We start from the raw sequence: 20364 nt of genomic DNA, 5'->3' as shown, positions 1-20364 counted from the left end.
TTTTCTCTAACTTGATACTGTGATTTACTTCAGAACCTTGTAAGAGAAGTATATTTATAATATTATCTTATCAGAAGACATCTAGATATTCATAATATTATTAAGAGAGTTTTGTATAAGAATCTGTTATTATAATATGAGATAACTTTTCTAGAGTCTTTTTAATATCAGCTAGACTGACAGAATAGATTGATATATAATTCTGCTATCAGTGAACTTATCAGTGACTCTATTAATAATTTTGATGATGACTTCTTTTTCAGAGTATTTTATAAGTGTTGACAGAGATCTGTGTAAGATTCATAGTCTTGTGAATATTATCTTTGTGAATTCTGTTATTATTAGAGAATATCAAGCTTCTGTTTTAAGTATTCAGTAAGATGTCTTGTTCAGATAGTCAGATAAGTTTTAATATAAGATTATAATTGAAATTATTAACTTTATATGTATAGATATCTTCATATTAATATTCTCTTACATCTATGTTTAGTTTCACTATATAACAGATATAAACATTCTTTGAATTATTAAATTCTGTGAGAAGTCAGGGTTTTGATAAAGAAATACACTGAAGATTATAATATTTTATGACTAAAGATTTTATCATTATATAGTAGTATAGACTGCTGTCTATCATGACTTTTATATTATACATATTATCAATCACAGTAGATATAAGAATTACATTTATTATTATTTTCTCTTTAAATTATTATTATCTAATCTCTTCAAGCTTCTATTTATAAATTTGAACAGAAGCTAATCTTTTTTCTGTTTTATCAGAATATTTTTATAGTTATCTTCTGAATCTTTCTTCACTGTAATGTGATTGCTGCAGACAGATGCTGATTCATCTTTTAAATAAGAAGACATCAATCTTTCTCTTAATTGAGAAGATATATAGATTAATCAGCAGTTAAAAGCAATGTACTCTGATTAGTTACAGTTAATGTATACTTCTCATTGACATTGATCAGCAACTTCTTTGAGAGTGATATCAGAAACTTAAAAGCCTGTTCAGACAGTGAAGACTCTTACTTATATATAGATATTCAAGTCTACTCAATTCATAATATCTGCATTATTATTGTTCTTCAGTATGAGTGTATAAGTCACTGAGATGTAATATCTTCTATCACTGTTCTGTATACTCTTGAGCTTGATAAGATGATTATTCAATATTCAGAGCTGTATGCAGAAGTCTTTATAAGTCTGATCTTTGTCTACACTTACAAGAGTCTGTAAGAGTTTGAAAGTTAATATCTTCTTAAGTATACTAATCTTTATTTAATTCTCTCAAGATTAATCTTCTACTTCTAGAATTTTAATATTGAAGTCAGGAATAAATGTTATAAGAGAAGTATTTCTCTGTTAGATACTCTGTAATCAATTTAATACTTTCTATTATATAACAGTGTCTTGAAACAGAATATCAAGATATTTAATAATATTATCAGATATTTATAATACTGATTTACATGCTTTCATTCATGAATGAAACTTCTGTTTTATACAATCTTTCAATCTTTCATTAATATATTAATCTTGATTAATTAATGAACTGATGATATCTTCATCTATACTCAGTTTTATAAGCATTTTCATTCTTTATAATGAGTAGAGAGTGAGATCAGAAGTATTGAAATATACAGAAGTATCTAAGTGTTCTTTCAGTACTTTTATACTTAATTCTGTAAATGTTGAAATTGTATGAGTTAATTATTAAATCTCTTTATATTGAAGTTGTTGAGTTGCATGCATATCAGCTATCTATTACTGTTGTAATTTCAACATTGTTCAGAGTCACTGTGATATCACATCTATACTTATATTTAAGAGTTTCATATTATCATTAGACATGATTATATTGATTATCAGATGTATGATATCTGTGAAATCTGAAGAAGTGTAATTATATTCTTATATATCTGAATGTCAGAACTCTCAGATCTTTCACTGATATTCTCTTATAAGATCTTACTCTCTTTGTAAGATCTTGTTATAAAGTTAGAGTAACTGATAAGCAAGCTTCTATCTGAGAACTATCTGAAGACTCAGTGTTTATTTAACTATTTGACTATTTCTCTATTTCTTACATATTGTTACATGTTTGAGTATCTCTTGATAAATAATCATTTCTAATAAGAAGATAATGCATGAATAATCATTTTCTAATAAGAAGATAATAAATGTTTTTCTAGTATAAGAGGTCTATGCTGAATAGATCAGTATTATATTGATAGATCTTATATAACAAAGAGAAAAACATTAGAGAAGAAAAGAAAGAGAAAGTGTGAGAATCAGCAATTGAAGTGAATATTTATACATGTATGTGATGGTGTACACAGTGATGCTTCAGGGTGGAAGAATATACACGCATTCATAGCGGCCGAGGATCGGTGATCGGAACATACACGTTCGTGGCGGCCGAGGATCGGCGATCGGGAATGGGGCGGTAGGAATCTATGAAGTGTACGGAATAGTCTATATAATTGATCGGGCGCAGCCCGCCACAATAATCTAATTCAAATTCATGACTTTTATCTTTCTATATTGAATAATTTTAAGAAAATAATAAAGAGAGCTATATTGAAATCAGTGAAGAATCTTTTAAAATAGATTAAAAAAGTTAAAACTTATTAACAGAAAGTGAAAGCTTAATATATAAAAAGTATCACTATTGCTCTGAAAGCTCTGAATATTATCATCAGTACTGCTGAAAAAGCTAAAATTAAGATTAAGAAGATTAAGTTGAATATTGAAAGAATGAAATTAGAAATTGAAAAGAAAAAAGTTACTGCAGAAAAGAAGAAAATTATAATTAAAAAGATAAAACTTGATATTGAAACTATCAAGCTTAAAGTATATTATAAGCTTTTGAGAATAATAGTTAGTTATATTAAAGAATAAAAATTAATAATAAAGAATCTTATAAATTTAATAAATAATATTAATACTGAAGCTAGCTATATTACTATTAAAATATATGAAATAATGAAACATGTTCAGAGACTCACAGATTATCTTGATAAGAATTCAGTTATAGTCAGCAATAGTAGTAGTAGTGATGAGAAATTTAATAATAATAATAATTCTCTTCTTATCTCTCTTACTAATATTTTTACTACTGCTATTGATTCTCTTTCTTCTTTCTTCTTCAATCTTCTAACTCTGATTGATTCTCTGACTATAAGCAGCACTGAAACTCTTGACATTCTCAGTGAAAAAGTAAGTTAGAATTAGTAAAATAATTCTCAGATTTATATAGAAGTTGATAATAATATAGATAAATAAATACATAGCTTCTAATTTCTCTAAGACTCTCTCTCTTAAATGATAAATAATCATTGATACTGACTCTTTATAAACTCTAATATCAATTTATAAGTTCTCTGAAATAAATATTAATGTGAATATGACAGAAAATAATGATAATAATATAGAGATAATTCAGAGAATCTGAGAAAAATTATAAAGAAATATAATAGATTTTCAATAGAGAATGATTTCAGTGAATGAAATGTTTTTTAGAATTAGTAATTATATAGATAGGAATTGATAATATTGTTAATACAATGATGATTTTGTTCTGTTCATAACTCATTTACAGTGATTCCATGGCTAATCCACCATTATATTATATTTTACAGTTCGGCGATGGTGTCGGCGACTGGCATGGCGGAACAACCATAACCCGGTCATATAATAAGCCTACGTTTTTCCGGTTACTACACCTACCCTAGTCACGTGCCACCCCAACCTATCCATTAGTGTAACTCGCGTAGTTAGATTACAACACAACACAACAACGTTATCCTCCAAGATTGTGCGAGGTCAGGGTCATGATTATGTAACAAGGTCAAGTGGCGCACTTAGCGAGGTCAAGTTTTCTGTATACACCAACGGCCGCAACGGCCAACAGTTTTACCGTGATTAATAAGCAGTTGGATTTGTTTCGGTCTTGGCACCAGCTTTCGTTCGAACCTTTTTGTTTGTTTCTCCAACTAATTTTTCCAACTTTTAAATACAACATGTCGATTACAGTCGGTGGATTGCGATAAGTAAGGCATTTCGCATTCGAAGGAGGGGGGGGGGAGGTGGAAGATTCACCCCCCAGCCCATATGGCTCGACCTTGTCTTGTTTTTTGCAGGATTCCACTTTTTTTTTGGGGGGGGGATATATGAATATAGAGATGAAACTCCCCAACGTCTCTCCCAATACAAGGAACTAGTGATTCATATACGATTTTTTCGTTTTTTGCAAATATGCTAAGGATGGGGGAATGGAACAGACGTTCCAAAGGGAGTGAGTTCAAGAAATCGTGAGGGGCCATATCCGTTGGAACACACAGGGCAGTCGGAAAGGGAGATTTACGCGACGGCATTCCTGGCTATGCTTTGCCTCCTTTCCAATGCATGCAATGCATGCCATAGCATTTGTATTGTCACGGGAAGGCAGTTTTGTTTTTACGCATTTTTATAGGGATTGATTTGCACTATTCAGGGCCGCTCTACTGATGCTCATGCGCACATTTCTGGTTTCTGGGACGAATAGAAACTGGGGATAGCGGTTTGAGACAACCGCAGACGTCGAAATGGCATTTGAATCACGATGTGTGAAGGGAAATCTGCAAAATGAATGATCTTCCCCCTCCGACTAGCTGAGAAATATTTTCTGACGGAATTTGAAATGCCATGGAACAAATTTCGGGGAGAAAGTGATTCTCATTTGCCTCTCGAAAATTGACAGGAATGGCTAACTGATGAGACATATGAGGAAGAAGTGAAAGAATCTCTGGGGGGGTGAGAGCGGGAGAAGGTCCAAAAAAGAACGAGTCTTCTATTACAGACCGAAAGAAGAACGCAAAATGGTAAAGAGAGTTGGGGACCTTGGAAACTAAACAACCAAATCGGATTGAAAAACAAAGGAAACCTTTTTCGGCGCTGATGAGGTTATCCATCCTACCGATGCAAGATTATATAAATAATAAAATCTCCGCGAAAGCTACACCAACAGCCAGGCCCAAGGAAGTCGAAATCTGAACGAAGCTATCACCCATTCCCCTAGCATCCGTTCAGTATTTCTTGAACCAACTCTCAGCAATTCCCTCCCATCTTCGGATCTCGACGCACAGACCACACGCACTGAGCGTGTGTGTGTGCTACTGAGAAACAGCTTAAAGGTTAATCTCGATGTTGATCGGCATGTTGAAGTCGATGTCACCCATGCACACTTGGAACTGAAGGTTGTTTTTTGTGGTATTAGCCCGCCTGTTGAAAATACGAAATATCGACTGATATGAGGGGGTGCATCTCATGTGTTTACTTACCCCGAAGTTGTTGTTGCAACAAATAACGGTTTGCGTGCATTCGACGTGGGAGTTCACACAGTTGTGGGCTAGAGGAGCGGACTGGTTAGCAAAACATTGTCGCCGCTTGAGGCCGCTTTCCTCGGGAGGGTATTTATGATTTGAGCACTTACACCCTCCTTCAGTGCTGCAGCAGTACGGGACACCGGTGGAGCACTGATTCGTTTGCTGGACAGGGGGCTGCGGAGGGGGCTGCGGGCAAAGTTCCTTTGGCAATCCGAACCCTGGCAGCTTCGGGAATCTTCTCTCCGCCAAAGCAACGTCGCCATCCTTCGGAGCGGGAACCGGGTCAGGCACGGGGATAGCAATAGACTGCGTCAGCAGCATGAAGATAGAGAGGAAGATAGAGGTCTGAATGAGCTTCATCGTCGCGGTGGAAAGGTTATTCCCCAGCGTAAAAAAAATAGGCGGAAAATTTTTTGAGGTAGAAGGGAAGCGATGGAGAAGGATTGGCAAATTTTTTTTTGTTAATTTTTTTTTTTTTTTTTCCAATGGCAAGAGGGCTCAATTTGTACCAAGCCCTCCGCCTACTTTTTTTCGTCACATTTGATATCCTTTTTTCTTCGTCCTCTGCAAGCAAAGGCAGACATCGACAGCCATTATGAGCTAGCACAACCCACGGCCTTTCGTGTGGAGAAGCTAAATATAGGACGAGGGTCGGAGGTTGTCATTCGCTGTCTTGTTTTAGGGCTTTTGCCACTTTTACTTTGAGACATCGGTTTCTCTCCATTGGCACGCAAAAAGCCTGAGATGAAAAGCCTCCCAGAGTCGATATGGCTTTCAGTGAGAGGCTTCAATACGATCATCCCACGATTAATCGAGCCTGGCTGGGCCATGTGAGAATTTCCCGGACTAATGAAATCTTACGTCTTATCGCAGCTGCATTCCCATTTTATTTGGGGCTGGAAAAAAATAATTTCCTCCATGTTGTTTTTCTTATTTTACATAACGCTGCAGTTCGAACTATTACCTGGCCAGTCCATTCGGGATCAGACTTTCCGCACCCAGGCGTGCTGTTTGTCGTACGCCAAGCTGAAGTGAAGTAGCCTGTCACCGTTTGTGATACATCAACCCCGGAATCTTTTAGCTGCGGGGTGACAGTGGCACATCTGGACATCCTTTTCGCCTAAGTATCCTGTTCCTGACTTGCAAATCGAAATGGGGAATGCTTGAAAGTTTCGTGTGGCTCACTGCCGCTTGGTCCAGGTTTAAAAGCTGTAAGACAAGAGCTAATTCCAGGCTTGTCTGGATGTTGTGTTCTTGGGGTCTGGACCATCGGCGGGCTTAGCGGGAAACTAAATGTCCACTTCGTTGCTGATTGGCTTCGATTGAGCCTCACCAAAACATTTAAGTTGACTACCAGGACGAATTATTATCGCATTTTTGGCGGTTATTTTTCATCCTCCATGATATTGATAATGGGTTAATTGGAAAATATTTTGGAAGTGTCGTTCACGTTTCTTTGCGTCCAGTTGGTTCTCTCTTACTCCTAGATAGCTGGTATCTCACCGCTGGAGACTGTCAACAACCGATCTAGGGTGCTCATATGTGCATTCAAAAGGTTCTGGCGAGGGGGGATATACTTTCATGTGTTGTTAAATGGAGTTAAATGGCTTGCAGTTCTCCTAAGAGTCCGCCAAATCGGCTTCGTTGTGTTACTGTTCAGCTGCAGCTGCCAGCTTCAAGGGCCTATTTTTCTATCCCCTGGGATATCTATATCTTCATCTATCCCAGTCTCCACCGCAATGTGTTGCACGTTCGTTTCTGATTTGCGAATCTTAGGCGAGTATCCTGCCACTCCAAAGGTACAGCTCATCACGCGCCATTTCTTGAACTGAGCCTCAAAAGCCTCACGATTTGGAAGAAAAACTCTGACCTTAACGCCCCCTCTACGGATGATTGGCCCGTGGGGTTTGCCAGCAAACCGATTTTGAATTCTCATATCCTCAGCCCTGACAATTCCCGTGGGCCTGGGTCAGTTTTTGTTTGTATCCGGAGCTGACCAGCCACGCTGGTTTTTCCACTCAGCTTGCAATCAAGGATAGGTTTGCCATGCCGGAAGTGCACACTCGTCGCCTGGCCTGAACGCCATTTGTCGCTTGGCTGTTTCTCTAAGGAATTTTGTGTGAAGTTGACACGATCAAGCCCTGACCGAACCCCAATTCTATTTTAAATATAGACACCACTTATTCTGCACAACCTTAACGCCATCGGCTCGTGGGAATGGTCAAGTGTTACCACATTCATGTACAAGGAAAAGGGGCCGGAACATTCAGCAGGGTGAGAACAGAAACTGAGATTCTCGCCACACAGTCTGCCTTCGCCAGCATATCAGCCACGAGGCGACAGGCGAGACACTCGCTGTGCGTTATCGTGGATGCGCCAGGGCGTTTTCCAATTCGACGAAGTGAGGCTCTACTGACCCTGAAGTATGATCGTGAAGGAGGGGTTGCAAGGACGAGACGAGCCAACCAACAACGTCCAGCACTTCATCGGGGGGCATGATGAAGGGGATAGAGAAATGCAGGCCTCAGAAAACGCATAAATAGACCTCTCCTTCCCATCCAAATGTCCTTTTTTCTTCTCTTCTCATCATCATCAAGGCATCAAAAGGATATCTCAAGACTTACTTCCAATCAGTATCAAATCTTCAAAACCTTTTTAAGAATCTCATTCTTAATCAAACACCCCCAAACCACCAAAATGCAGCTCACCAACTTCGTCGCCATCGTCGCTCTGCTCGCCACCAGCGTTGCTGCCACCCCCGGCCGTCGCCCATCGCGCCCAGCACGTCCAACACGCCCCGATGGCCCAGTCTTCCAGAGAATCTCCTGCTCTTCGGGCGGACCCTTCTGCTGCGCCCCTGAAAGCACCCTCGGAACTACTTGCACTGCTATGGAAGGCAGCTCTGTCAGCTGCAACAGTCTGATTGTCTGCTGCAACAACAACGAAGGAGTAAGTTTCATCCAGTCTCGGAAACTTCAGCAACCTACCACATACATGTTACTGGTTCGACTTCTCCAATGAAAGCACGCAAATACTAATATAAATATCCTTTTTCACCCCCAAATAGATCCAATCCTGCTCTGCCAACTTGCAGCAGCCGGTAACCTTCATCGATGTCTAAATGCAATCACACTATGGTCGCAGCGTTTGACAAGTCACTTTTCTCCTGAGATCCACATGATACGCGGTCGAACGGTGTCAATTACTTTTTCTCGCCCTTTGGGAGAAGAGCCATAGAGTGTTGTGGTCAGGTTGCTAGGCCGCTCTCCTTTCCTCAGCTACCCATGCCTTCTACCTCTTCACTATGCGCGCGACGAAGGCTTGTGCTTGCGGATGAGTGGTGGACTGAACCGGGGACGGGATGGAACAGGGAAGGGGGAGGTTTAATTAATGGTGGATAATCGCCGAGTTGTTTCCTACTGTCGCTCCTTACCTCTTTTTTTTTTTTTTTCCCTTTTGTCTTTTGTTTCGAGGAGAGCTGAGAGTTTTCTGAATAAGGGGTCTACGTTGGGGTTTTTTTCAAAAAAAATATATCGATTGGTGCCTAAGGCATTTAATTGCCCCCTTTTGTTCCTGGTGAGAGGGGGAGGAAGATGAGGATGGAGCGGTACTGACTCTTCCTTTATTTTCCTCCCCTTCTCTGCTCGATTAGAACACCTGGAACTGTTAGGTTATTATTCTGCAATGGGAATGCTTCATCAATCAGCCTTCTCCTCTATTCATTCTCATCTCAACCGTGATACTTAACGGTGGCCGAATCTTTGCTGCAAATAGGCTACCTGCAAGAATATTCGCGCTGCTTAAGGTTTCATAGAAGCAGCATCGAACCCTGGAGATCAACCATAGGGCATTTTCCTCTATGACGATCGTTTCTAGATATATGCCTCATATACTTTTCCGGCTAGTACAGTACAGCACATAAGTTCAATAAGCAGGTCAACATATAGGGTGCATTGACAAAATCGGTTTGAATTCACTGGGGCAAAGGGAAACTCAATCCCCACCAGGCTATCTATCTAACTGGTAGATAAATGGCCGAACCCCTTCACATCAGAAATTCGCCCCCTTTCCATGAACTACTAATAACTTAAACCTAACTCCCGTTTCTGAAGGGGTGCGATTCGTAATAACATCCAGGGTTTGCTTGCTAGTGTATTTAATGGTAGAGGCATAATAATAACTGGTAAGTTAAGTTACACCGCGAAGTCACTGTTTATAAAACCTTGCTGGCAAACATTAAGCGCAACGAGGAAAAAAAAAAAAATTAAACACGCGTCCATGGAAGTGCTATAGCTTACCTGAGTAGGTAAAGTAATATATTGAGTGAGTACAACCTCTCCAGGGCGTTTAGCGTTTACTTTTACCCCTCATATATCATAGCTTGAAATACGCCAATATACTACTGTACATAAAATAAAGCCCTGCGAAAATTTTAGGGCACAGAATTCCATAGAATATATTCCATAGCCTTCTCACCCCCTAGCTATCTCCCGGAATCAAGATACCCAGAGGCGCATGGTACTGTACCTTGTGACCATTCCATGTTCAGCGCCTGCGCCTCTCACCCTTCTCTCTTTTATATATATATATATATATAAGTTAATGAACTTCAAAAAGCATTCTATAGAGCGATTAATTTTCAACTGTAGTATAACAACATTAATATATTAAACATTAAAACTTCATATTCTTTATATATATATATATATTTGCAGTTTTAATAGTATCTAGCAAAACGCTCATGAAATTGTATATAAAAAGAAACAAAAAACCTGCAATTATAAGATTAAAAAAGTGTTTAAAATAGTAGCTGTCATCTGTCTACTTTTTTTTTTTTTTAATTCAGAGTATAAAGATAGATACTCTTAATCTCTGCTTTATATCACTTACAAAAGTGAAATACTCAGTTAATTTTTACTTGTATTTTGATGATCTGAAATATCAAATTGCACAGTATTTGAGATATCACAGAGAAGTTGCAATTGAATAACTGATTAATATGAAATAGAAGATGTTGTTCTTCAGTATCTGTGAGATTCTGACAGTAGATTGATGTTGTCTCTGCTCTAGAGACCTGTTGATCTTAACCACTGCATCAATGTAACACAGAATCAATTGGTGATCACTTGCTCTATAATCAAGGTGGTGAGTCATGTTATATATATTTTATATATTTAGATATATTTTTATCTGTGGGATGGTTAATCTCTTGTATTCGTGTGGGAGGAGATATGAGATCACGTGCAGGCGGAGCGATCGCTACGGCAACCGGGCAACGCCACTGGGGCGGGCGCTGCTACATTATCTACTTGTAAATGTGACATACTAGAATCATCTTTTTGACCCCGGGTATGTTCAATCAAATTCCCGTTTGAAATGTGATCGGATCGTGATCTCGATGTGTTCGTTGATCTGATCGCGATCTTGTGATCGTGATCTTGTGATCTCGATGTGCTCGGACCAAGATTAGGCGTGTGGCAAAAAGAAAAAAAAAGAAAAAAAAAAGACAAAAGAAAGAAAGCTTTGCCTGTTCCGTGGGCAAAGTGCCTTCCTATACACAGTACGTAGCAGCTTCCATGTAAATCAGATGCAAGTCACCAACAAGTAACCGCTTCATATCGGACAAAGATCGGACAAAGTTTTACTTTCTTTGACCGTGTTTAGAGCTAACTAGTTACTACGTAGACTTGAGGCTCCACTGCTCCCGCACGGTTCCACTCGATTAGCGGGGGCGGGCGGCAAAGCCGGCTCCGGGGTTTTGGGTTCCAAGGTTCGCGGTCAGCGGGATTGAAAATGTTTTTGGTAAGTTGTTCTCCTCCAAGCGCGAGCCATTGGCCATTGGCACACCCGTCGAGCAATGGATGCAATTTCTCCAGGAAGAGCCCGCGGGTTACCACGATGTTAAACGGATGCCTTCCATGTTTCCTTCTGCTCGAGAGGGTCAGTGGCGCGGGGTAAGAGTCATGCCTCCGGGTTATATTAAGGAGCATTGGGAGCGGGCATTTTGCATTTTCAAGTCGAGTTGAACGACATCAAGCAAGCATTGTCCGCCTTCCAGGATCGTTACTTGTCCGTTCATCGAATCACGAAGTGTCTAGCTGATCGATACCTTTCAACCAACATGAAAGTGTCTACTCTTGCGCTGCTTGCCCTCATCAACGTCGTTGTTGGTAAGTGGTCGAAGAAAACTCCCAAGGATGGAGAGGCTGGCTGGGATGAGTGTGCAGTTACGCTTAGAGTATGTAGCCATTTAATTTGTCCCCTGTAGACCTTTTTTTTATGCTAGTGAACTAATACCATAAACAGTGTCAAAACGATTGGGAGTGTGCTCAGACTTGGTCTTGTTTTGACATGGCCCTGGTAAATATTGATTCTGCCCGGTGTTGTAGAAAACCACGAGAGTTGAAGACTAATAATTGTATTTAAAACCAGTTTCATGATCCGACGAATTACTGTGCGTGTGGTTATACGATGAACCCCTATCAATGCTGGTGCTGGACGGTAAGTCCCTTGACTTCCCCTGAGTGCACTCTTGACTAACAACTGAGACAGCCACGGAATGGTAAATAATTGAGATGTAAAAATTAAAAAAAAAGAAAGAGAGGGAGAGACAGAGAGAGAGAGAGAGATAACAGGAAAAAAAAAAAAAGACAATACTATACCATTATTACTGGGAAAGTTGATTGCAGGGACCCATCTATATGATACAGTCCGACAATTGCCTGCAGAGAAAGAGTCAAGGAGCAGGAACCTTTTCTTTTTTTCCCCCCTGAAAGCTTCTGCAATCCTTGCAGCGGCTAGTTTACAGCCTAGTTAGGCCTTGAGATTTGCGGGGTGGTAAGAGAGGTTGAACGTGGTATGTGGTTGGTTGTTATTATGATCTATGGAGGGCGCTACCAAAAGAATTGCGCTGCTCAGATTCAATTTATACAGCTAAGAAACACCACTATGTTTTAATGAGTAATTACATTTAGCTTCTAATTACTCTGCATTCTATTTATATGAGATTATTATATTGATTTCTCTATATTCTCTAATTTCTCATCATTTATGACTGTTAAAATATAGCACTTAATACTGATATTACTACAAGAGCTCTTATAATGACTCTTAAATCACTCTATTTTAACAAGTCAAATGCTGAAATCACAGAAATTACTCAAATCTCAGAGTCAAATTAACTATATATATAAATGTGAAATTGAATGTAAATTTAACTTTCAACTGCTGTATATTATACTTTATAATAAATGACTTAGAGATGCTCTTAAATCTGATTAATTAACTCTGAGAAATAATAGCATAAAAAATACTATTCTTGCAAGAATTCAATATAATTAATATAATTGAGAAAAGAGCTGTACTGATCTTATTAATAAATTTAATAATAATGAAATTAAGATATTTTCTATAATTATATAAAGAATTCTTTATAAAGAAAATCTTTGAAAAATAAAGTTTATACAGAAGTCAGAACTTATTAAGAAAATGCAGTTAAATTAACTTTAATTTTACTTAAAATATAAGAATTGAATCTTGAACAATTGAAAGAGTGTTATATAATTGAATAAAATCTCTGTTATTTTTCTTTATGAAGAAGATAAATATAAAATATAGTATATATTTTATAAGATTTATACTTGAAGTTATATACAGAAATAATAATAAAAAAGATTATTTAAATTTATATTCTGAGTCTGCTTTTATATAATAGAGAGTTATTTCACTGTAAGTCAGAGAAATCTTGCAGAAACAGACTTAATCTCTTAAGTATATTGAGACTTTAAAAACAGAAATAGAATTTATGAAGAAGCAAGAATGAGAACTGTTAAATAATATATAAAAACTACAGATTGATTATCAGTAGTCAGTAGACTGACTGTGTGACCGTATCTGAGATCAGAATCAAACTTTATAGTTATTATATTATCTAAAAGCATTACTTCTGATCATGATTTGTATTCATCACATTAATCTCAAATCATGTTATTTCAAATATTAAAGATCTCAGATTCACTTTTCAAATAAAAATCTAGTCTTAGATAAAGAATATATTTGAATTCTTAGTCACATTTTCATTCTGATTTCATTATTGAGAATGATATTAAATAAGATTATAAAATCACTTCTCACTTACATAATATTATAACATAGTACTTATTTGTTAAAAATTTAATAGAAAGTTTTATTAAATATTATTACTTTTCTGAACACAGATTATAATTCATATAATTTTAATTATAAAAAAAATATAAAATACAAAAAAAAAACAAAAAATAAAAAATAAAATAAAAACAAAAAAAAAATCACAATGAAAAAAAAAAGAGAAAGAAAAAAAAAATAAAAAGAGAAAGAAAAAAAAAATAAAAGAAAAAGAAAAAAATAAAAAATAAAAATAAAAAAAATCAAGATCACAGAGCTGCAGTATCTTTAAAATACTTACTCTTCAGAGTCTTTGCAATATTTATTATCAACTATATATTTCTCACAGTAAGAGTAACACAGCTGTGATAAGTTATTATCTTAATATTATTTAATAAATAATCAGTACATATCTGTATAAATGTGAATATTTAGAAAATATATACTTAAAAAGTGTGATCAGAGTGAACTCTGCTATCACTTGAATAATATCAAGAACAGAATGCTGAAATCAATGATTTCTCTTATTAATTTCATAGACAAGATGTGTGAAGATGATCTTGAGAAATATAAGATTCTCTGACTTCTGATAAAAACAGATCTCACAGAGAGACTCTATTTTCATAATATCAGAGACTGAGTGTTATTAAAAAGTATTACTTTCATATAATATATATACACTTACTGTGATAATTCATTCTCTATATATATAACTGAGAGTTATAGCTTTCTTACACTGCACAGCTCTCTCTGAGATGCTGCTGCTGATTTATAACTCATATAGTCTCTCAGTTTAATATACACTGTGTGTATACAGCTCTGTATACTGAGACTGTATTAATTATTATAGTCTGATATAATACTCACTTTTCACAGATCATGTTTTATTTAAGAGAGAAAGAGAAAGATATGACTGTGATTTTATTAAGAGAAAATAAATAATTAGTAATATTGAATATAATTTAATTCTTCTATATTTAAAATTTAATTAGTTTATACTCTTTAATTTAAGAGTTTCTAAGAGTGTTTTAATAGTTTTCATATCAGCTTGAACTTAGTGATGAGTTGAAGAAGAAGAGAAAAGAGAGAAGAAAGAAATAAGAATTACTGTAATTATTATCTCTAGTAATAAAGATCTGTTTTCTGTATATATTCTAGTAATAAAGATCTGTTTTCTGCATGTATCTCTGATACAGATTATATAATAACTGTATACAAAAAATATTAACAGTGTATGTATTAAATGAAGATGATGTTGCTATGCAACACTGTAGCTATTTCTATACATCTCTGAAAGCTGTTAATATTTTCTTTAAGTCTCTTTATATTTGATAAGTCAGTAATATATTTCAATACTCTTTCTTTCATTATCATTATTATTATTATTATTATTATTATCATCATTATTATTATTATCACTATTATTATCATTATTATCATTATCATTATTATTATCATTATTATTATTATATTATTTCTGACTGTCTCTTCTGTCTTCATCTCTCTTTAACACTCACTGAAACTAATTATATTATCTCTCTTCAAATATTCTGTAATTCTGTGAATTATCAAGGCGTGTGAGCACTGTCACAGATTAAAGAGAGAGAAGAAGAAGATGTTTAAATAAGAGAAGACAGATTATAAGATATATTATAATGTCTTAAAGAGACTCTATAAGAGAGTAGAATAATAATGATTTTAAGCAACACTTCTGATAGATTTAGACTGAACTAAGTATAGAAATAATACAGATAACATCATCTATAAGAGATTGAAGAAGATAATAGTGAAGAGTCTTATATAGTAGCAGTGAGATCAGAAGAAGTTCTGAGAATGATTTAAAACTAAGATAAAGAGAGAGAGAGAGAAGAAGAGTATTACTGTAAATAAGCAGAGATAGAAAAAGATTAAGAAGATATTAAAGTAGAAGATAAAGAAGTCAAAACTGATAAGTTTTTTATTTATTAAAAAGTAACAATTTTTGATAATACTTCTATTCTCTAATTGATTAGTAGAAGCTGACAGAGAAGAAGAGAATTGAGATCTTATTCAGATCTTGAATATACTTCATGATTCAGAATATTAAGAAGACAGCTCTGCTCTCTGAGCATGTCAATCTGCTTATTACTGAGATGAAACCTGAGACAGTAGATCAGAAAATACAGGATTTTGAGACACAGATTGATCTGACTGAGAGAAAGCAGTGAGAACTCTTCTCTGAGAAGATAGTAAAGAGAGATTTTGAGATAATTATCATCTCAGATAAGAAGAAGAAGAAGAAGAAGAAGAATAAGAAGTGAATTATCAAGAATAATAAGAAGAATGAGAAAGAGAAGAAAGATAATAAGTAGAAAAAGTTTTTTTCTTTTTATATTAATTAGTTATAAGTTCATAATTATTAATAATTGAAATTAATTTTGAGTTTTTAAAAATTATTATACAAGTTATAATCAAGTCAGGAATAATATATATATATATATATATTTAACTATCATGATTCATAAATCACTATAATGTATAAGTATCAATATTTTTTCAATATTGATATTCACAATATTAATATATTTTTAATAATATCATCTGATAATACAATTTAATAACACTCTCTTTCACAATATTAATATATTTCAAGAAATATGATAGAGATTAATCAAGATTGTTTATTTACTTTTATATATTGATAATATTCAATCTGAGTTAGTACTAAAATTATAACTAAGTTAAGATAGAAGATTATTTTCTCTTATAATAATTCTTCTTATATATATCAGTGATTAGTTATTATCTTTATTAAAAATAAATTATTATCTTTCTTAAATCTTTATTATATCTTCTAAATTCACTTCTTTCACTTCTTTCACTTTTATTAAAGATTCACAAACTCTTCAAGAAATCACTGTGAATTACAAAGTCTATATTATTTACAATTTAACACAGAATACTCTCTTTCAATTATAATAAATAACTACTTCATTCTTCACATCTGATTTCAGGTCATAAAATTTATAAAAAACTCAATATAAACATTGAGATGAACTATGAAATAATTATTAATATATTATATTATAGATTACTGAAGAGTCATCTCTCTACTGTAATCACTGTAACTTTATTCAGAAACATTTATTATAAACTAATCATAACTCTGATAAAATTTTCTAACATTTGAAGTCATCAGAATACAGATAATAAAAGAAAAATAATCAGAAAATTACTACTAAGCTAATAAGTTACTCTACTAGATAATGATTTTTAATAATACTAACTTTCTAATTTGAAGAAAATCATATAAAAATGATTATATATTAGTACTCTGATTTTATAACTCTTATCTAATAACTTCTGTGAATAATTACTTTATATATATATATTTCTGAATCTTTCTCTTCAATTAATTAAAAACTCTGAATTCTGAACACTTCTTCAAATACTTAATTCAAATCTTTATATTTTACATTAATTATGTCTTCAGTTCAATCTTGAGATATACTACAAAGTTAATATACAATATCTAGAATCAGAGTTGAAGAATCATTGAAAAGTGTCTCTCACAGTGAATGTATAAACTAGTACAAACAATCTTACATTTATAGAAGTTAAATGTTATTATATTAATGAGAACTAAATATATTAAAAGATATTAATTGAATTTAAATCATTGATCAGTAGTCATACTGAGGATTATATAACAGAGATATTAATGACAGTGATTAAAAACAACTATTAAGATATTAGTCTCAGTCTTCTTATAATTATAACTGATAATACTGTAAATAACTACACTATAATGAAGAGCTTGAAGTAAAAATTGACTTTGTATATCTGAAATGATAAATAAGATTATATTCTCTGCATTATTTATATGATTTAACTTGTGATATAAACACTGATAAAGAATCTTAATATTAAGATAATGAATAATGAGATGACTGATTTTTGAGATAAGAATGAGATGAAAATAATTACTTAAGTAACTTTTACATTTACTTTGTAAAAGATAATATTTTTTAATAATACTTTTTAATATTACTTTTTGATAATACTTTTTAATAATACTACTGTTAATTTTGAATAGATTGATTAATAATTTAAATATCACAGATTTGAAACATTGCTAATATAATTTGTATCTTCTCTAAATAATAACAATGATTTCATGATATTTAATAAATAAACAAATCAGTCATATCACTGAATATAATACAGAATGTTAGAATATAGTGAAGTTTAATATATAAGATAACTGTTCAGACTCTTTGATTATGTCAGATAATTAATTATTGAGTGCAATACTCTGATTAAGAAAAGATTCAGATATTGAAACTTTTTAATATGAAATAAACTCAGTTGAAATATGTGATTAATTTACTGTTTCAGTTTTATAAGATAATAAAGACAGTCTTAATCACTTATACATCAATGCTGTATTCAGTCTGATGAGTGTATAACAGTTTATTTACTTATCTTAAGAAGCAGTTGAATCACTTAAAAAGAAATTCAGTCAGAAATAATGCTATAGTGCAGGCTATTATTACTGTAAGAAATAAACTAGTATATTACTACAGTAAAACTGAACAATCTTTTACAGAGTACTATACTGTAACAGCTCTACTAGATCTCTTTTATTAAGTTAATATCTACACTTCTCAAGATTGAACAGAGGAGAAATGAGACTTATATATTAAATTAACTCAAGACTACTATAATATCAACTATCAGAGACTTGAATAAGCAGATGTTCAAGATATGAAGACAGTGCAATACAATTCCTTAGTAAGTAACATTCTTTGATAACACTTTATATTACATAGAACTATAATACTAACTTTGAAACAGAACTTGCATATATTGATTACAACTGAAAATCAGGCAAAACTATATACTTATAAAACTGAATTTAATTACTATCTTCAAGATAATCTGATGAATTTATACACTAAATCAATTCTAGAGTTATGAAAAATTATTGAGAGTATATATTCATCTATTACACTGATGATGTGTGATATTCTGATAATTTCATTGACAGAGATGAGAATGAAGTGAAAGTTTAACTCAAGTTAAGATATTTATCACTATCACTGAGAACAATTATAAGAGAAAATAATCAAGAAATTCATAATTGTAAAATATGAAATTATCAGATAGTTTAATACCTCTGATCACAGTATATCAGAGAAGTGTAGTTTTTATGAGAAAGTGAAGAATAAACTTATATAAGAATGTATTTAGTTATTTCATAAGTGTTATCAATAATTATTACTAAATTCTGATTATATAAGCAATCACTGAATGAACTGAATAGAACTGATTTTAATTTTCAGTCTCAGTCTCATTCTGATTTTGAAAGAATGATCATCTTTTCACAGTTTATTCTGAGAAATTACTCTCATTTCACTGTTATTGAATTAAATCTGATCATTTTTCACATCATTTCTCTCAGAAATAATTCATTTTCAGATTTTTTTGAGACTTGATTCTGGTGAGACTCATGCTAAGAAATGTATAAGATCAGACTAAATGAGATTAAATATGAAATTCATGATCTCACCGGCCAGTCTAACAGCCAGGTCAAAAATTAATATAAAAGTTTAAAAAAACTACAGACAAACTATTTCATAGTAAAAATAGTGAAATTGATTAATATTATTATCAAGTTTAAATTCTTTTATCAAAGCTATTTTTCTTTACAAAAGAGTATTAAATTAATTATTTAAATATTATTATATAAAAGAATAAAACTTATTATTATTATTATTATTATTCTTTTATTATAGATGTATACAGTCAGAGACTATAATATTTACCTGAAAACTTTTAGTTCTTAAAGTTTTTCTAATATCTATAAAGCTAACTATTATACATTTATCAATTTTAGATATGTAAAATGAGAAAATTTTAGCTTAGAATATAAAAACTATTTATAAATTATAGTATTTTAACACCTTTTGATACTTTGAAATTATTCAGAAATAACAAGATAAAAGAAAAGAGAATAAAGTCTTAAAGATAGACACATTAAATAAGTAGATAAAAAAAGAATAGAAAAGAAAAAGTAAAGAGAGATTATAATTAAACTAACTGTGTAATTATATCTGAGATCAGAACTAGAATATTTAATAGTCTTATTATCAATTCAACTGATCTCATTACACAGTTTTAAGATTATATAGTAATCTTATACTATTTCAGTGAGACTTACTATTTACTCTTATCATATTTTTCAAATAAGATCATGATTTTGACTTCTTAATTTAAATTATTTTTATTTCTTTAAATAACTTTAAATCTCATTTGAGTGTTATCAAAAAGTGTTACTTTTTAAAAAATTAAAAATAAGCTAAAAAAAACCTTAAAATGTCTAAAAATAGTAACTTTATATCAAGAATAAGATTAAATGAAATCAAATGAGATCACTTTCTTATTTTTTCTAAGTCATGATTTCATTTTAAGATTTGATATATAGTTACTTTGCATGTTTTTTTAATAATTAGTCTCAGTAAGATTCACACTAAGAAATATATGAGATCAAATCAAATTAGACTGATCATGTAATTATATCTGAAATCAGAATCAGAATATTTACTGATCTTATTATCAATTCAACTAATCTCATTACATGATTTTAACATTAGATAGTAGTCTCATACTGTCTCAGTAAGACTTACTATCTACTCTTATTAGACTAGTCATTGAGATTATGAATTTCACATTTAATCTCATTTAATCTGATCTCATACATTTCTTAGTGTGAATTCTGCTGAGACTAGTCATTAAAAAAACATGCAAAGTGACTATATATCAGATCTTAAAATAAAATCATGACTTGAAAAAAATAAGAAAGTGA

At 32.8% G+C, this 20364-nt stretch overlaps 4 protein-coding genes across 5 annotated transcripts; 2 read left to right on the top strand and 2 right to left on the bottom strand.

Annotated features, from left to right (window-relative positions):
* The first annotated feature begins 3965 nt into the window (after positions 1-3965).
* BDBG_03178 lies at positions 3966-9047 on the top strand. Of its 2 annotated transcripts, XM_031721144.1 has the most exons (3): positions 3966-7174; positions 7290-8324; positions 8443-9047. In XM_031721144.1, the coding sequence occupies exons 2-3, from the start codon at positions 7938-7940 to the stop codon at positions 8494-8496; spliced, it is 441 nt and encodes a 146-aa protein (XP_031577580.1). In that variant the 5' UTR covers positions 3966-7174; positions 7290-7937; the 3' UTR covers positions 8497-9047. The 2 variants fall into 2 exon arrangements, with proteins under 2 accessions (XP_031577580.1, XP_002626014.2); XM_002625968.2 differs by having other exon boundaries at positions 3966-8324.
* Positions 4452-5988, bottom strand: BDBG_03180 (uncharacterized protein). Its single transcript, XM_002625970.2, has 3 exons — positions 5483-5988; positions 5331-5398; positions 4452-5240 (listed from the first exon to the last, which is right to left on the bottom strand). Exons 1-3 carry the CDS (start codon positions 5733-5735, stop codon positions 5178-5180), a joined length of 384 nt encoding a protein of 127 aa, XP_002626016.1. The 5' UTR covers positions 5736-5988; the 3' UTR covers positions 4452-5177.
* Positions 7051-7461, bottom strand: BDBG_03179 (uncharacterized protein; the record flags this gene model as incomplete). Its single annotated transcript, XM_031721145.1, has 2 exons — positions 7051-7321; positions 7439-7461. 2 exons carry the CDS (start codon positions 7459-7461, stop codon positions 7051-7053), a joined length of 294 nt encoding a protein of 97 aa, XP_031577581.1.
* Positions 9048-11496: 2449 nt separating the features above from the next.
* On the top strand, positions 11497-11945 carry BDBG_03177 (uncharacterized protein; the record flags this gene model as incomplete). The annotated part of the gene is made up of 4 exons (XM_031721143.1): positions 11497-11613; positions 11682-11735; positions 11808-11876; positions 11928-11945. 4 exons carry the CDS (start codon positions 11497-11499, stop codon positions 11943-11945), a joined length of 258 nt encoding a protein of 85 aa, XP_031577579.1.
* Positions 11946-20364: the final 8419 nt, after the last annotated feature.

Source organism: Blastomyces gilchristii (assembly GCF_000003855.2).
Source record: "Blastomyces gilchristii SLH14081 genomic scaffold supercont1.5, whole genome shotgun sequence".
NCBI classification, from domain to species: domain Eukaryota; kingdom Fungi; phylum Ascomycota; class Eurotiomycetes; order Onygenales; family Ajellomycetaceae; genus Blastomyces; species Blastomyces gilchristii.
The sequence above is the reverse complement of the archived record's forward strand: the minus strand, read 5'-3'. Positions and strand labels throughout refer to the sequence as shown.